The 18,883-nt window shown below is 33.4% G+C and overlaps 2 protein-coding genes across 2 annotated transcripts; one reads left to right on the top strand and one right to left on the bottom strand.

The window, feature by feature from the left end:
- Positions 1–718: 718 nt before the first annotated feature.
- LOC108849872 (protein NRT1/ PTR FAMILY 5.1) lies at positions 719–5,412 on the bottom strand. Its single transcript, XM_018623486.2, has 4 exons — positions 5,081–5,412; positions 4,729–4,946; positions 2,461–3,017; positions 719–1,689 (listed from the first exon to the last, which is right to left on the bottom strand). The coding sequence occupies exons 1-4, from the start codon at positions 5,184–5,186 to the stop codon at positions 822–824; spliced, it is 1,749 nt and encodes a 582-aa protein (XP_018478988.1). The 5' UTR covers positions 5,187–5,412; the 3' UTR covers positions 719–821.
- A 10,819-nt stretch (positions 5,413–16,231) lies between these two features.
- Positions 16,232–17,694, top strand: LOC108853861 (uncharacterized). Its single transcript, XM_018627312.2, has 3 exons — positions 16,232–16,390; positions 16,605–16,946; positions 17,029–17,694. Exons 2-3 carry the CDS (start codon positions 16,629–16,631, stop codon positions 17,512–17,514), a joined length of 804 nt encoding a protein of 267 aa, XP_018482814.1. The 5' UTR covers positions 16,232–16,390; positions 16,605–16,628; the 3' UTR covers positions 17,515–17,694.
- Positions 17,695–18,883: the final 1,189 nt, after the last annotated feature.

The following is an 18,883-nucleotide window of genomic DNA, read 5'->3' as shown; positions in this document are numbered from 1 at the left end:
CGATTGCATCGGTGTACGGAGTCGAGAATAATCATTAATAGAAGACGTTTAACCAGTACACAAAAAAAAGTAGAAGAAGACGTTTAACCAAGTAATTCAAGTATAATTAGTCCTGAAAATATTTTATTCAACTTGGTGAAAGCTTGTAACACACTCATCTCATGTTGGAATACCGGTTAAATTTATACCACTATAACTGAAAAGGTCAGACTCAGAAGTCAGATTAGAAAATTCACCTAAACCTTCATTGTAATTTGAAGACCATTGACTAGAGCTTTTGTGGTTGGAAAGCTTACAAAGATAATATCCTTATAGGAAGTGATGTTATGTATGTTTGGTCCAGTGTCACGGTTGCTTCATACTATGTCACTTAATTTTCCCTTGTCCTAAGGGAACATACTATTCTACTTGGTAAGATTCCAATCGTGTGAATCTTAATACTACGAGGGAAAAATAAGTTTTAAACTATCTAATAGTCAAGAGTTTCTAACTTAACTTTACTTGATAGTTTTATGTCGTCGGTTGAATCTTAAGGTAGAGACTCGTTGGTTTCCAAATTAACCATTTTAGGTAATTAGCTATCTTTTTTAAACTAGGATCATGTGAGCTCTTCAGTGTTAAGTATATGCGACCAAAGAGAATCGATTTCTGTTTTCAACAGGTGAACAAAACCATAACTTGAAAAGCAACTTGGTTCTTCCAAGTTTTAATTAATTGATTATAATAAACGCTAAAGCTTTATTCATCTCATGTTAATCAAAATACCACAACATACGAACTTTCTAGAAAACCATATATATACACATCTCTCCTTGTCATGATTAGATAGTAAGAGGAGATGTGTCTAAGGCTTTGGCCTCCATCTGAACACATCCTCCACTAAACTCTTCGGTATCATCACTCTTGTAAACATACTTGCTAGCTGCCAACAAGAACAATCCCATGTTCACAACCGAAATCACCACTAGAAATCCATAATAATAATCTAGCCTAGAATCATTCAAATTATCTCCAATCCAACTCTTCCCTCCCCCTTTACTCGTGATCTTATCAATCACTGTCACCAAGAAACTGTTCAAGAAGTTCCCTAGACCGATTCCACTCGTAAAAAACGTCGTTCCAAGGCTCTGCATCTCCTCAGGTGACTGATCGTAGAAAAACTCAAGCAAACCAATCGCGTTGAACACATCCCCAATGCCTAGAAGAGAGTACTGAGGGAGCAACCAGAAAATGCTCATAGGCACAACTTCTTTTGGGCTAGTTATATTGAATTCCTTTATTACGCGCATCCTCTTGACCTCTACGGCAGAAGCAACAGCAACTGCAACAATTTGGATCACAAACCCTATACCTAGCCTTTGGAGTATAGTGATCCCTCTAGGGTTTCCGGTTTTCTTGCGCATGAAGGGAACAAAGTATTGGTCATACATTGGCACTGAGACAAGCATTGAGAGGGTAACAAAGCTTCCAAGAGAAGCCGCAGGGATTTGGAAGTCTGATCCGAGTTTCCGGTCCAGCGTGGTCCCTTGTTTGACGAAGAGAGTATTGACTTGTGCCCATAAGGTGCTTGGAACTAAAGTGACAAGCCATATTAAGGTAAGCCCTAGTACACGCTTTGCCACTTCCACTTTTGTCACCGTACAAGGTGACTCCCTCGAACATGTCTTTATGGCCGCTTTATCCAAGAACCTGTGATAACAATACTCAAATTATTCATTTATTCCATGTCTTTTCTAGGAATTGTCTAGAAATAAGTCGGTGAATAGGTGAACATTTCTAGATGTAGATTCTATGTTAATAGCTAGACTTATCTTAGACATAGAAAGTATCTCCATGAAGGAATATGTGTTATCAGTCCCATATACTTAATATACATATTATCCACAGAGTCACATAACATCATTTCAATATTTTTGGGATATCTTAATTTTTCTATCCTAAGTAGTTTTGCAATGATTCTGGTAAGAAGAGACTCTAGTGGGACGATATTGGAGAACAAATCAACGTGGAGAAAGTGGAACTAGGGACCATCCGATACAAGACTCTGTAGAGCAAGTACACTAGATTAGTTAAAATAAATAAAAACAAAAATTAACGTTGCATATGTTCCACGTCATTACCCACCAGAGACAGGCACAATTTTGATAGATTCTTTTATCAAATGGTCCTACTGGAAGTTTATAATTATCTGTCAAGGAATCAAGCTACAAGCATCCTCTTAAGTTTTTTTTTCTTTATTGTATAACTAGATATTTTCATGCGCGCAAAATGATAACATTTTTAAAAATATTTTATTTTAAAGTTAAAAGTTGATTTACATTTTTTTTAATTTATTTTATCCATCTTTGAAAAAATAGAAAGTAATCATTTGTAATTGGCCAAAAAAATATTATCCATTTATCTAGATTCAGAATTTGAAATAGAACTAAATTCATTGATGAGATGGTATGCAACACTGACCTGAATATGGGAGTGTGATGAACTTGATGTTTACCAGTACTTTTGTAATAATGGGAGTCAAGCTCATGAAGCTCCAAAATGTCACTAGGGCACTGAAGCTTTCGGTTTTTGAATGCCACAATAGGGACTCTAACCAAATCTTTCGCTATATTGTCTGATTTGATGACCTTATGCCTGTAAAATGGTGTTCCGATATAGAACACAACGAGAGAAACCAAGAGTCCTACGGTAGGGATGCCATAACCTAACCCCCATCCAAGATTCTCTTGGATGTAGACAAGCCCTAATGTCGCGAATAAAGCACCCAAGAAGGAGCTGAACATCCACCAATTGAAGAATGAAACCTTTTGTTTTTTCTCTCCAATGCTATAATTATCGAATTGGTCTGCTCCAAATGTGGAAATGTTTGGTTTTGTTCCACCCGCTCCAATGGCTATGGTGTAGAGAGACAGGTAGAAAAATGCTATTTGCAAAGAGGATGCCTTGTTGCATATCCCGTTTGTGCATGTTGGTCTTAATGATTTTACTGTTACCGCCATTGTTAAGAGAATCATCCCCTGCAACCAAAAACATTATTTTATTATTTAGATCTCATGATATGTAGACATATCGTGTGTTAGTTATATACTTTTGTAGGTTTGTTTGTTTTCATGTCTTTAAGGAACCATCTCTGGTGTTCAAATCCAAATTTATTTGTTTAACTGTAAATTTAGGAAATAATTCTTGTGTTTGCATTTTAATACGTCTGGAGTTTGAAATAGTATTAAATCCGAAGAAGTACGTGCAATTAATCGGTAGAAGGCATTTCATGAGTCATGTCAGTCTCATTAGCAAGGGAATCAAATGTTCATCGAGTTGGATAGACTATTGACTAGTTGTTGAGTTTTTCTTTATATATGTCATGATAAGATGTGATCTAACAAAAGTCATTACTTGATTGGGTTTGACAAGTTTTATTTAGATCTTGATAAGATACGTGTTTACTGGAAAACCAATAAAACTGAAGTAAAGTGGAAATCGTGGGCCCTCTTCGATATGTACGGAAAACAACGTATCAGACGATGAACATTAAGCAAATTTCAAAAATAAATAAATGGAGTTTGCCTTAATGGTGGTTTAAACTCTGGCACGTCGTCTAAATAGACGCAGAGAAACGTGTTTATAGAAGCCTGTGGTTATTTTTGTTTTTTGTTTTCGACGAAGCCTGTGGTTATTTAAATTTGTATATAAGTGCTAAATGATCAGAAAGGTATTCTAGTTTTGTAAGAAATAACTACATTTGTACTTTTAATGGCATTCTGAAACAATAGATGATGTATACTATCTCATCAGTGCTCTCAAACAGCCGTCAAGGTGATGTAAAACCCCATTAATTGTCGTGCAGAAATACAAACTTTACTTTTGTTTAATTTAGTAAATCTGCACCAAACATATCATTCAATTGTTGTGCTCATTCTTTAATTAACTTGTAATTATTAATAGAGCCCTTATTATACGATATCTATTAACTGATCGTAAAAATAAATATCTTATTAAATTTTATAATTTCTAATATTTGATTTATGCAAATATGGGAATATTTCTCATATTTTAAATATTCTCTTAAAAATGAGAATTCCACTATATATCGAAAATTCTGGTCCTTCTAAATAATATTCTCTACATAAATATCCACTCTAACAAAAACTACGATATTCATATTATCCTCAATATATTTAATACGTCTAATAAAAAATCCAAATAATATTTTCTGTGGCAGTGTCTTCTTGGATAATTATTCACGGACCATATCTGATCGTACGTCCAGAACTCGACAAACACACACATCTCTAGTACTTTATCATGACGAAACAAAAAATATAATTTTTTGAACTAACGAAGCAAAACAATTTTTCATAAGTAAAAATAAAAATGGAAGGGATTTCAGAAACATACTATTTTTTTTGACAAAACACATACCATTCTTAAGGGAAAATAAGACTTTAGAAATTTAAAAATTCAAGAACACACCACTGTACTCGTAGAAGATTTGGAACAATTTAACTTTAAATTGTCAGTTAACTAAAATAGAAACTCTTAACATTAATACCAAAAACAAAAAATAGAAACTTAAATTGTCATAAGCAAAATAGAGAGACTGTATAACTGCATATATATGTTTTCTTTCTTTCTGAACGTTGTCAAATCGTTACTACATAGAGTTTAGTTTATTTAAGTCGCAATTTAATATCCCAAAATAAAAGAAAGAAGGAGAGAGAGTAGAAATACCAGGACGTAGATGAGAGAGGAAGCAGTAAAAGTCCAGAAGCGGCCAATGTATGAATCGGCGATGTAAGCTCCGGCGATCGGGGTGATCCAGACGGCACCGGACCAATTATTCACATTTCTAACCGAAGAGATAGTGTCTTCGTGTAGTCTTGTTGTCAAATAATTCACCAAGTTCGAAGCTATTCCGTAAAACGCCATCCGCTCAAACGCTTCATACCCTTCTCATACACATATGAGACTATATAAAGGTTGTGAATAAATTAAACAGAAGATCAATATGCTTTTAATCCATTGAACTCATTTTTAATTGGTATAATATGATGACAATAGTGAATTGAGATTACTAAAATACCGAGGAGGAATGAGCAAGCCTTCCAACGGCCGGTCTTGGACGCGAGGACGGGACGGCCTTGGAGGTCGACGGTGCCATCTTGTGTGTAGACTTTTGCAGCCTCCATTAATTTTATTAAATATTTCTAAAGTTTTGATAATTTTGTGGCTATTTTTGGAAATGTTTCGAGAATTAAAAGAGCTACGAGAGGTCAGGTCTGTGAAGATAGACTAAGGGGAAACAGTTTAAGGTTGCATGGTGTCTCTTCTTTTTTTTTATTTATGAGGATTTGAAGAAAAATAATTGAAAGACAAGGTTGTAAAGATTAGCTTAGCTCTTGTCTTACTCTTTACAAGAACAAGTATGTGATATATATAACGCCAGCGCTAGATTTTTTGTTTCCTTTTCATTAATGCCGTCATCATCATCATCTTGGTCATGTAACCACCACCATCGTCATCACATTATAAACCTTTTGATGGTATATACAATATTTAATTGGTCCATTCTGTATTATAAGTTATACATGGTAAAAAATACAAAATAAAAGTCTTATATATTGAGCCGAAAATTTCTGGTCAGCAACAGGTTGCGATGATGACTTTTTTTTGTTCTACTGACAAAGATCACTCAATAAACCTATGCCATCCTGTCACTAAAGAAAAAGGAAACAAACTCATAAACCATATGAATCCATCTTTTTCCTTGTATAAAAGAACTCACTACATTTTTTGCCGTATGTTCTTTCGATGCTTATAATTAATAAAAGGTTCAAAGGAACAAAATTAAGAACTTAATTTTTCTCTAGTTACATATTAATGAAATTAATTTTAAAAATTATCTAAAGATAAATTTGTTGTATATTTATTTCGCCTATCTTGTTTCATTCATATTCATTTTAGTTGTCCATTTTATACTAGCTCTTTAGTAGTTCTGTACGTGTTTTTTTAAATTACGGATTTAAGTGAATGGAAAAGGTAGGAGGAATTGTTTTCCCTCACTAAATTAGATTTTCAAGATAAATGATGCTAAATTGGTGCGACTTATGTATTATACATGTTCCGAGTTGCTTAAGTTTCTTAATTCTATAACGATATTATGAATTTATGAGCTTCTTAGTTTAGCCTCATCAGAAATACAACCAACGATCTTAATACCGCACGTGCAGTATCTAAGACGACTCACATGGAAATGATATATGCATAACATGGGTTGGATTTGTACGAGATACAAAATAACATATAGCTTCTTTATATTTAAGGATTTTTAAAATAATGGAACTTACAAAAAAGAATGTTGAAATAATCCATTCGTGTTTCAAGTCTTGTTTGATACTACAGCTAGGCCAGGGCATAAAATCCAGAACCCGAAATCCGAATCGAACCCGAACCGAAAAACTCGACCCGTTATCCGACCCAAAATGTAAAAATATCCGAACGGATTGTAGGGTGGTATAAAAAATATCCGAACCCGAAGTGTTATTAACCGAACCCGAACGGATAACCCGAAAAACCCGAAACTAATAGTAAATATAAATATTTTGAAATATATATATATATATATATATAAGTATTTTAGTTATTAAATTTAATATTTGTGGTAATATGATATATAATAATAAATATTAACAATATTAAAAAAGGTTTAAGTACACAATTAGTTATAAATAAGTAATTTATAATTTGTTTATTGCAATAACAAGTCTACTCTCTATAATATAATGTATATTGTTTACAAATAATATTTGTTTTCATCCTAGATTTAACATTTTATTGTTATTTTAGTTATGTGTGATAGATTAATTTTTATTAATTTAGTTGTTTTTCTTTATATTTTTCTTTAAGTTTTTGTTTTTTTACTTTGGTTATATCCGAACCGAACCGATATAACCCGGACCCGAATGATATATGGTTACTTTATGGGTTTTAAGACGCAATATAATTTTTAACCGAATCCGAAGTGTTATTATCCGAACCCGATCCGTACTAATGAAATTTTACTATGAGATCTATGAGCGTAAATCCGAAAACCCGAAAATCCGAAAAACCCGATCCGAACGCCAACAGGTACCCGAACTGTTTCCTAAGAAGCTAGACAAAATATCCGGATCTTCTCATCACAAAACGACTACGTATGAACTTTTTACTTGCTGACTTTCAAATACCTTGGATCGAAAGTAAATTCTCTGAGACATTCCCATCCTGTTTGAAACATGAAGAACGAAAAACTTGCAGTGAAAATCAAAAGCAACTGACTGTGGCCCAAAGACGCGTTTGATGCATCCAATAGAATTGGAACGATAGAGAGCGTGGTCCAAAAAGCTATTGATATCTTGCCCCCACCTGAGTTAAGCCTTGATGGTCCTTTTGTCTTCACAAAGAGAGAAAGGGAAAAATGCATCTACCGCCTTAAGATCATATGGTATACCTTACATTTACATCTTAAATTATCAAAGTGAATTCTAGCAACAAATTTCCGATTTACCACTAACCTGAATCTGATGATAGCTTTTTTTTTGTAACACACCTGAATCTGATAGCTAGAAGCCTAAAACTGAGCTTAATTCCCCATTTACCATTTACCTGAATCTGATAGCTAGAAGCCTAGTGCTGAGCTTAAATAGTTATAGTCTAGTTAATAGTATTTCAAATAGGTGTATATTTTTTTTTAAATTCATTCTTCCAAATAAGTGCAGATTAATATATTCAAATAACTTTAAAAGCTGCAGAAAATGGTAAAAAAAATATGAAGCAGATTAAACATTTTTTAAATGAAAATTCAGATAAAACATTTATTTACAAAATGACGAAAATGGTTTGGTTATTTGATGATCGTTCAGATATTATGGAGCAAGAGATGCTGAGAACAACACGTAACAAACATAGCTAAAGAAGGAAAGGTTTCAAAAATGGTTCCAACTCTTTATAAATTTGACTTTACCGTAAAAGAGTGCACACTATACAATGACGTTGGGTCCAAAATCCAAATCATGAAACCACGAGATTTTTTTTCGATGCGATAACTTTTACTTCTCTTTCTTTTCCTCAATGGTATCACTCTTTTATGGGTTGTAAATCTTGTGAAGAATATCTGTATATTTTTTAAAAAAATTTAGCAAAAATGTTGCCGAGATTTACATAACTTAGGTTCGTAAAAACATAACATAATCTCTTCATCATAAATTCAATATTTCCGACAATACTGAATCTTACCATGACGTTTTCCGGTCCCGTGGGAATCTTGTGTGGTCTCTATATTTACTGCGACTGTCGTGAACAATCCTCGAAAACAAGTTCAGAAACACACGAGAAAAACGCGAGACGTTTTAGTAGCATATGATCAGAGTTGTTGTAATAGAGAAAACAGTACAAAAGAGAGTAAATGATCAAAAATAAGTGCACTAGGGTTAAGGATACGTTTGAAAACGATTTGACAAGCTTGCTCGTTGGCTAGATATTGCAACTTGCTGAGAGTTGAAACATGATCTTGAGGTAACTTTAGCTTACCTATAAAGATATCTATGAGAAGGACACATAGAAAAATTCAAGGGTTCAAATACGTATAACCACTAATAAGAAAAGATTCTTTCTCATTTCATATTATACTCTTTACTTCTCTTGACCACAACATAGTCAGTGGCAAAGTGGTACATACTGTTAAAAATATTAAAGATAATGTTTCCTACAGATTACTCAACTCGACAGGACCTTGTTGGTTCCACCATTCCAAGATTCCTAAGCTTTCTATTATTATGGCTCATTTTCTGCCCTTTCATGTCTATCTACCACCATATACGCAATTGTAGGCATGCGTGTATTAATGGGCCAGTTAAACAGAGGCTATCACAAAACTTTGCTCGTGGACCCATTTTTTGACTTTTTTAAGATGAGAAAAAATGAAATTTTACTTGCTCTATTCTAGGCCGGTGCTAGATGTACATCAACTTCTTGCAGCTTAAATGTATCAGACTCTTTGAAGTAAAGCTCTTTTCTTCTCGGTAATCTGTTTCCTTATGCTTTCCCTTTCGCTGCATCTGAAATGTCAAAGATAAAACAGTGGCCAAAGATTTAGGAGGAAGAGCTCATATAACAATTTGAAGCCATTTTTAGGGTCTATGGGAAATGTGGTCATACAGTACGAGAGTATATAGTGATTTTAGTCAAGGCAATGATATGACATGATACTAATTGAAAATATATATCAAATATAGTTTAATCCACTCTATCAAATATAGTTTACTCCACTCTATTAATTTTAAGGTCACCCGGATTTTTCTATTTTAAAAAATTTCTAAATCGTATATTGGGAAATGTTGTTATACTTTATCTGAGCTTAGAGTTGATTCAGGGAATGCAATATCTAATTATTTTACTGGGAATATAAAGTCATAAGTCCAGCGGCGTTAACAACTTCGACGTAAATGTGAGATTCCTTCGTCTCATCTAAAACCTATTTTGATTTACAAATTATCTCTCAAGTCCTTGTTACAAACGGTTAGAGTTCGATTACGAAGACCAGAGGAATGGTAATTGATCCAATGCTTCCATATGCAACCCACGTGAATTGTTAGTAGAATTGGTTGAATAATCTCTTGCTCAAGTAGAATCTTTCCCATACTTCTCTAATTTCTTGATCATGGCCGCAGAGGAAAGAGCTGATCTCGGTCGTGGTCTTTAAGCTATATCTTCGACACATATAGTTTGGTTAGTGACGTTGTTTTGTGGAAAATGAAAAACAGGACGACCAATTCGCGTGATATTTTAAGGAGGATACGACATTAATAGTCATTGATGATGATGACTAGTGTTCAGTTTTCCGCACATGCTTAACATGAGCATACAATGAAGTCAGTGTTAATTTGCAGCATCATGTTCAACTGTTTTAGTTTTAGTGTCCGGAAATTTGCATGTAATATTACATCGAAACTACTAAACATGAGCAAGGCCTTGTTGCTCAGCATCGTAGAAGGAATATCCATGTTTTGTTTCAGGGCATATGAGTTCAATAACTTGTGTATGCGATCCATCTTTATAAAATCTGAAGATATAAACAAACTTTCATATCATTGTAATCTCTGACAAAATAATAAAAATTAAAGATAAAAATTATATACATATAAATTATATCGAGAAGCTTATGAGTTCGAATCATACAGGTACAACCTAATTAGTGAAACATATCATCAAATAAGATGAAAAGAAAACATGTAAATGAGCAGATAAAAAACTGATTATTTAATCACACTAATGAGAAAACTAATGCAGTCAGATAAAAAGTAACATATCAATTGAAAAAGTACCGTTAGCAATTCATCAGATACAGACGAAACCTAAAGAAATTTGACAAAAAAATCCACAAATTATAATGTTTCTGAGAGAATATGTTTACTAATGATCACCAAGAACATACATCAAATAGACATGGGTCACGAGAAAACTCAATAATCTACAAGTTTCTAACAAAAAACTCATTTACAAACATACACAAAAAGGTATAAAGAGCTTAGAAACCTTGATCCCTAAATTATATTTAAAGATCAACAAAAAGTTTTGAAAATAGATGTAGTATTAGAGTTAAAAAGAAACAAACCTAACGAAGACTAATGATGAAGACCAAAATATACATAAGGCATCACTTCCTAGTGAAATTAATCACACATATTCAATGAAATTATTATAAAAAGGGTCAACTAATGACTTGTGTGCATACAACATTTGATCTAATGTTGAAAGGTCAACAGATGACTTGAGTGGAATTTTTGTGTATATGATGAAGACATGTTGTATGTGTAGTTCAATCCATTTGTTTAATTTGAATTTCACGTATTTGATTATAGATTCGGATATCAGAAATCCATAGTAAATTTGTAAATCATAAAACATATCACTGTGAGATGAATCAAATCTGAATCAATATGAAAAACAAAAAACTAAAGGTAATCGAGAAAATACCTCATTGTAGCTGAGAACCAGATTCTTCAAATCATCCATCTCCCCCACCACATTCTTCACAGTCCAACTATCTTGATGATGCTGCACCATCTTTTCCTCTACTTCTCTTCTTTGCCGTTTTTTTGTTTTCTCTTTTTCTTCTTCGCCCATTTTTCTTTTTCTTTTTTTTCGGCATCTGGTTTCTTCTCCAAGCCGATCTCTTTTACTAACTGGGCCACACTAATATAGTTTGGGCTTTTTAATATTTTGATCTAAACTATCTAATAAAGCAAATATGAAAATTGTTAATGCACTCTATTGTTTATCACATTTTAAATATTGCAAATGTATATTCTTTTTTTATGTACAACATGTTATTTTTCTCAAAATACAAGGTATGAAACATTTGATCATGTTTATCTTACTTTTTTCTCTCTTATATATTTAGTTTTAATTTATATTTATTATTAAATTTGGTTTGTTTATAATATTCTTTAAAGCATAAGAAAAAGTAAAACTCTTTTGAAAAAGAAGAAAAATTTAAACTCACTTTATATTTAAACACAAAAAGTTGAAACTGAATTTTATGAAAATTCACATGTATTAAAACAATAAAGTGGCAACGATAAATTATTTTTCTAAAAACCCGAAAAATCTTATAACTCAAATACTAGATTTTGACCCGCTCTTAAGAGGGCGGGTATATTATTTATTTTATATTTTTAAAACTTAAATTTTATAGATAGGGCGGGTATATTATTTATTTTATATTTTTAAAACTTAAATTTTATATATCTATGTGTTTTAATCATATTTGTATAGTTGTGCAGGTGATATTTTCAAAAATATTGTGTTAACATGCATAAAAGAAAGGGAAAATTCATTCATAACAGAATATATGATGATGTTATAAAAAAAAGAATAACTGAATAATGTGGTTTTGTAGAACCATTTGCTTAATTCGTTGTTATTACTATATTTAATTTTCTCAGTTATGGATTGGGCCTAAGATTATACAAAGCAAATATTGTGGGGCTTTAAAATCAAACTAATCGACATTTGTGGGGTTATTAAAAAACCATCGAAATATATAGTAACAATATCAAGAGAAATATGAGGTGTAACATTTAAATGAAAGGGTCCAAACAACTTAAATAAGTAGATTTTTCAAGAATGTTTTTCTTTTAATAATATAGATATCTGGACAGAGCCAAGCAATACTCAAATATTTACGAGTTTGTTGGGTTTGGGTGGACCGGGCCGCCCCGCCCGAATTGTCACCACTAAAAACATAGAAATAACCTGTTTCCAAAAAAAAATCCAAAAAGCACCAGCGTATTAATAAATGTTCAAATAGATATAGAGAAATTTCCTATATTGGCCCAATTTTTTTTAATCACAAATAAACCTTTTAGTGGTTAGAGTCTCTAGAGATGTAAGTGGTGGGTTTAGAATTTTAAGATATATATAAATACTTAACCTTTTTAAAATTAAAACTTAAAATAGTTAAAACAAATTTTCGGATTTTAAAAAAAATTCCCACATATTCGGATCACCACCCTAGCTAACATTTGAGAAATCCTATGATGTAGTGTTCCGTAAGTTTACATCTTTTACTGTAGCTTGGAGGAATTAACTCTGTGTTGGGAATGGAATGCTCTACCAACATCCCGTTGACTAACAAAATTCCCACATTAATCTCAGGTATGGATGTATCTCATGGGTCTCCAGGTCGTGTGCAGATGTTCCTTCAGTAGCAACGGCATTGCTGTATTCTTACTTTTTCTCGTCGTTTGTCTACCCATTGTTTCTGGCTCTCTTAGGATTTGATTCCTAGTCTGTTTACCTTTCATTTTTGTCTTCTCTTTCGCGATGACTAAAGTTTTGAATTCTAACAGTGAATTGTTTGTGGAATTTTCAAGACACGAAAGCCTAAGCAGATTATCATATATTAATTGTTTAACTTGGAGTATGTAAAAGTTTATTCTTACACAATCATGGGCATATTGGTTAGGGATGGAGTAGGTGAATCACACACTTATCACAGAGCAAACATGTTTAGAACTCGTCATGTAGTGTAGAGTGTCAAGATCTCCAGAAGCGTTCATCATTGGCTCCATCGCAACCTAAACAAGTTAACTGCAAAAGTTAAAAATGTCTGAGACGACAACTGTAATCTAGAAAGATGAAGTGTAAATGTAAAAACTCACAAAGTTCAGGCATCTTGAGTGCGTCAGGTCAGAATCTGAAATTAGGTTGGTTATCTGATGAGTGATATCAAGAAGTTGTGGAGCTTCTACAGGTTCTGAATCCAAGTATGGTTTCAGATCAGCATGCCTCGAACAGAGTTTTCTCCATGATTCTTGCACCGTATTAAAGCGATCTGGGTCACCAGTGTTCTTGGCCTTTCTAACTGTAAAATATAAAGAGATCAAATGTTATAAACAGTATGAATAGATAAGTATGTCCACACTTAGTCTTTAGATAGTGAAACTCTGGAGGTTAATTAGTTTTCTATGTAATAACAGAAAGCCAGAATACCTATTTTGAATTTACTCTGAATCCAAAATTATAACTGCATAATCGCTTTCCGTATGTCACCACTCACCACCAGTAAATATGGTCAATCGCTCTAGTGAATCAGGATTAACTTTAACCTCTTCTTCTTTACAAACCTGTGAAACAGCAAATGTTGAAGAAAATGTGGCTAAACACCTCTTCCGTTGATGGCAAAGAAAAGCATATCTCTATCGTCTCCAAGTTTTCTGGTAAACCATGATTCTTGTCTGTAAATATCCATGTAATACAGATGCAATCAGTATACTCATTAAGATATGCTACAAGTGATAAAAAAGAAGTTAAATTTTTAACATGGATGAACGCTACCATTGGCAGTCAATACCACAGGCCCTTTTGCTTTCTTAGCAATCTCTTCAGCAAAGGAAATATCTACATCCTCAAAAAGAATTAAAGGCTTCGAGTTGGCTTTGTCAGTCTGGATACGTAATACAGGTGTCACTTCAATTACATGCTCTACCCCATTGCCATCAGTACAGGAATTGGAAAAGAGGTTCCAAGGACCTGCCGTAACAAATGGTGTGAGAATATCAACACATTAATCCTTGAGTTCGCATGTACTGATAGAAATGCAGAAACTAGCAAATCCAAGCATTCATTATTTGTTGATGAGGAGTCCAAGTGGTGGACGCATGCTCCATGAAAGTCTAGTTCTTCCAATCAAATGGCCATCCTAAGAAGAAGGTTTGCTTTGTTAGCTAACATAATCAAAGAAAGCTTACACTATCCGTATACAACAGACCCTGGAACCTGTCAAAAACATGGATTGGTCCAATGGTGACCATTTGATCCTTTCCTTGACAAGTACCATTCTCTGCTGCTTTCAAAGATGAGAAAAAGGGGATGTACTGTAATTGGTTGCGAGCAGAGTTCCGCGAATCTTCCTGATCAAACAGAAACCAATAATCTCCAAAATTCAGACACAACATTGTTCAAGTGATTGACTTAGCTCAGCTCTTAATTTTGCTTCCAGCCACTAAAGGCAGAGACATTTTTCTTACAAGTTGAATTTTACTAAATTCATGGGAGCTCCCTTCTTCCTCTGTTTACTTGTCTTCTTCCCTTGACACTGCTACTCAGATCCTCCCGGTTTACGCGGGAACAGCGTCGACTGAACCGTTCAGCTTACGACGGACATTCCTCCGTGGAGTCTGTCTCGCAGCATTCCCGTCTCTCTCGCACCTGATTCGTCCATCATGTGAAAGGTTTGATTTCTTTTTTCACGGAAGAAATCATTTTTTCTGAAATTTATATTTAAAAATAGGCATCAAATTAGGATTGTGATCTGGTATTCTATTATTTAATGTCTTCTTTGTAACCACTTTAAATAGTATATAGCCCCTCACTTTTGAATTTCTATCTTTATTATTTATTTATTTAAGATTACCTTTTTGTTAGTTAATTTTATGTTAATCTTCCAAATAAATAATCTACATATTCCTTCGATGTTTTGCTTTTTTTAAACTAAATTCATTACTGAATTTTTTTTATTATGATAAAAGTGTTAGGTTTTTTGCAAATATGATTCAAAATAAAAAATCAAACACATAACTAACTTTTGATTTTTTGAAAATTTCTTTTATCATAAATATTAAATTTAATAATTGAAATATTTATATATAATTCAGAATATTTATATTTACTACAAATATCTAAAAACTAATGTATATGAACCTGTAACAAAACTAACAATATTAACCGATTTAGTTCAGGTATTTGAATTCAAACTAAACTTAACTTAAAAATAACCAAATAACCAAAAGTAACCAAATTATCTTATTAGATTCGGATTCGATTCTGATGTATAGAAATCTAAAATATTTAAATACTTATATAAAAAATATTACAAAAATATAAAAAATTAACAGGTGCAGGACGTGCCGGTCAATCTCTAGTATTTTATTATTATTATTATTACAATTATGTATTGTGTTATCATATATTTGAGTTACTTTCACATAGTTATAGAAAATAGCAAGATAAAAAAATACAGTTATATTGTTCAGTTGTTTATGATATTGATAGGTAATATCTCTTTATAAATCAACGTGGTAAAACTATTTTTACAAACCAGTGAATAAAATATGTGTAAAATAATATATGTTATTAGACATATTTCATTAAGCTTCAATATTTCATTATAGTGCATCGTTATTATTTTTGTTACTACAAATTAATATATAATCATAGATAATATTAGTAATTCCATGGTACATTATGTTATTAGACATATTTCATAAACTATATTCTTATAATTTTACAATTTATCAGTCTGTAAACTCTATTCACTATTATGAATTTATGAGATGAGTTATTCAAAGGGTACTTTATCTTGATTTTTTAGAATACTACAGTAAAATTATGAAATTTCATTATTCTCAACCAAAATATTTTATCTCTATATATGTAATTTGAGTTCTTCGAATATTTATCATATATTCAATACAATTTAAAAAAAAAAACTATTTAGAAAAATTAAATAATTGAAAAAATCAAATATATAAAAACAAACAATTAAATAGAATGGATTTATTTTATTTATATTGCCTAAATAATGGTTATATCATTTATTTAAGTGACATAATAATTCTGTAATAGACGTTACATAATATCTATATATAAAAATATAAACCTATACATTTAACTTGACCGAGAAAAAAAAAAAAAACCTATACATTTAACATAACTAAGGCGAGCCGGTGGATGTACCTTTTATCTGTTTCGTATAAAGGAAGCCCTAGTCGAGTCTCTGTTTCTAGCTTAGGTTTGGTTTCAGAGGAAGGAAGGAAGGAAGGAACGAACGAACGAAGATCAAATCGAAGAGGTTAATATCTCAACTTTCATCATAAGATACGTTTTCTTTGGATTCTAATATGAATTGCAAATGTTTATTTATTGGTGATTGTGTTTATGTTGCTTATAATTAAAGTTGGAGTCTATAATTGATAAATGTAATTTGAATTTAGGGTTCATTAGGAAGGATGGATCGTGACAATAGCAATGATGTTTATTTATTGGTGATTGTGTTTTGGATTTAGGGGTTTCATTAGGAGGAAGGAAGGATGTATCGTGACAAAAAGGGAGAAGCCTTTGTCTCTGATTGCCGAAGTAAATTGTATGAGATGGTGGATGATCCTTCAACAGATTCAATAGTTTCGTGGAGCGAGAGCGGGAAGAGTTTCATCGTTTGGGATGACGTGGAGTTTAGAAAAGCTCTTCTTCTTCCCGGAGGGTGCCTTGGATACTTGGGCTTTTCACAATCTCAATCTCAATCTCATGAGCAATGCGAATACGCATGCCCTTATTTTATGAGAGGCCAGCCTGACCTTAAACCGTCACAAGACGACCTCATTAGAAAGATTGAGACCGACAACAACAAGGTTTTGTTTTGTTTTTTGTTTCTGGTCGGTGTTTTTTGTTTTGTTTATAATTATTTAATATGGTCTTCTGTGTTTTGATTAGGGCTTGGACAGTAGCAATGATGATGGACTTATTCGCTTTAGCAGCCTTTCTTGCTACCAAGAGATGGCTAGGCTTGCCAAGAAGGAGCGTCCCCCTTCCTCATCAATTCGATGCCCTCCCCCCCTTTTCATCAGAGACGTGTACGATATGTTGGATGATCCTACAGTTGATTCAGTTGTCTCGTGGAGTGAGAGCGGCAAGAGTTTCGTCGTTTGGAATGAATCTAAGTTCCTCGGAGATGTTCTTCCTAGTCGCTTACCCTTCAATTACAAAGATATGACATCCCTCACCACCCAGTTTCATGCCATTGGCTATAATAAAGTTGAAGAATCTGAGCATTGGGAATACGCATCCGATTATTTGGTGAGAGGTCAGCTCCCCCCTCCTAAGGATAAATCCCCATGCACTCCTGGGGGTCTTATGATTACTCCAGAACTTGCCAGACTCATCGAGAGATCCTTTGCTTGCTCGCAAACAATAAGCTAGTTGCTCTCCTCTCGTGGTTGTTGTTGTTGTTTTCTTAATCGTATTTTATCGTCCTGTTTGAAAACATTATTATGTTTGGTCTCTCTCTTTTCTTTTAACTTATGGTTTGTAAGATACAAAGATGGTTGATGTTTTTTATTTTTCTTTTGCATTTTTAATAAGATAGATCATTATGGTTGATCTTTTGCATTTTGCATTCAACGCACACGCCAGCAACATATAGTCTCTGCTGTATTCATAGCCACTGGCCAACATCCAGCTCAAAACGTGGAGAGCTCTCAATGCATCACAATGATGGAAGCCGTTAATGACGGCAAAGATATCCATGTCTCTGTCACTATGCCATCTATTGAGGTGGGGACAGTGGGAGGAGGAACACAGCTTGCGTCTCAATCAGCGTGTTTTAAACCTACTGGGAGTTAAAGGAGCGAGCACGGAGTCTCCCGGGATGAACTCGAGGAGGCTAGCGACGATAGTGGCGGGAGCAGTTTTGGCAGGGGAGTTATCTTTAATGTCAGCAATAGCAGCTGGACAACTTGTGAAGAGTCACATGAAATACAATAGATCCAGCAGAGACATATCTGGAGCAATGACAGCGACAACAACATGATCATTGTCATCATCTGTGTGGCCAAAAACTTGAAGAAGGACAAAAATCTAAAAAAGAGGCTCATAACTCTCTGGTGGACATGTTTAGTAGCCATGTGCCGTGCCTTGTCTTCTTTTGTTCAATAAAAGCTTTTTTGTTTTGACTTTAAACTTTTTTTGGGATTAAGTGTGAGAAAGAGAGAGAGAGGGAGAATATCTTTCTTCTTTTCTCTCTAACTCATGGATAATTCATGTTCTTCTTTGATATATATGTCTTAGCTTTGTCGCGTGTTTGTTAGGAAACGGTGTTTATATGATAAAAAAATGTATGCAGTTACGTTTTGGGGAAAAAAAAAAGATCATTATGATCTTTTGGTTCTGTTGACACAAAATACCTGTACTGAAAGGCGTCTCTCTGTTTTCTGGACTTGATCCATTTTATCGTGTGCTTTTTGAGTAAAACACTGTGCTTACATGGTGAAGAGCTGGCAAGTGAAACCTTGTTGTTTTATCATTCTTACTCTGTTCTAAAGCTATCATTCACATAGCAGATATAATGTGAAAGAGTTGGCAGCAGCTAAGATCATGTACCGTATGAGACTCTGCTTATTTGGGACGACGTCCAGGATGTGGCATAAGAAAGGATTACACAGAGTATATAAACTGGTTCAGTCATGGGATGCAAGATCATGCAGACTTAAAAGATGATGCCACACAAACATCATTATATAAGTCAGTTTATGACTCTATGATGCAGGGTTTTGGTGAGTTTTAAATCCAA

The sequence above is a fragment of the Raphanus sativus genome, chromosome 4 (assembly GCF_000801105.2).
Source record: "Raphanus sativus cultivar WK10039 chromosome 4, ASM80110v3, whole genome shotgun sequence".
NCBI classification, from domain to species: domain Eukaryota; kingdom Viridiplantae; phylum Streptophyta; class Magnoliopsida; order Brassicales; family Brassicaceae; genus Raphanus; species Raphanus sativus.
The sequence above is the reverse complement of the archived record's forward strand: the minus strand, read 5'-3'. Positions and strand labels throughout refer to the sequence as shown.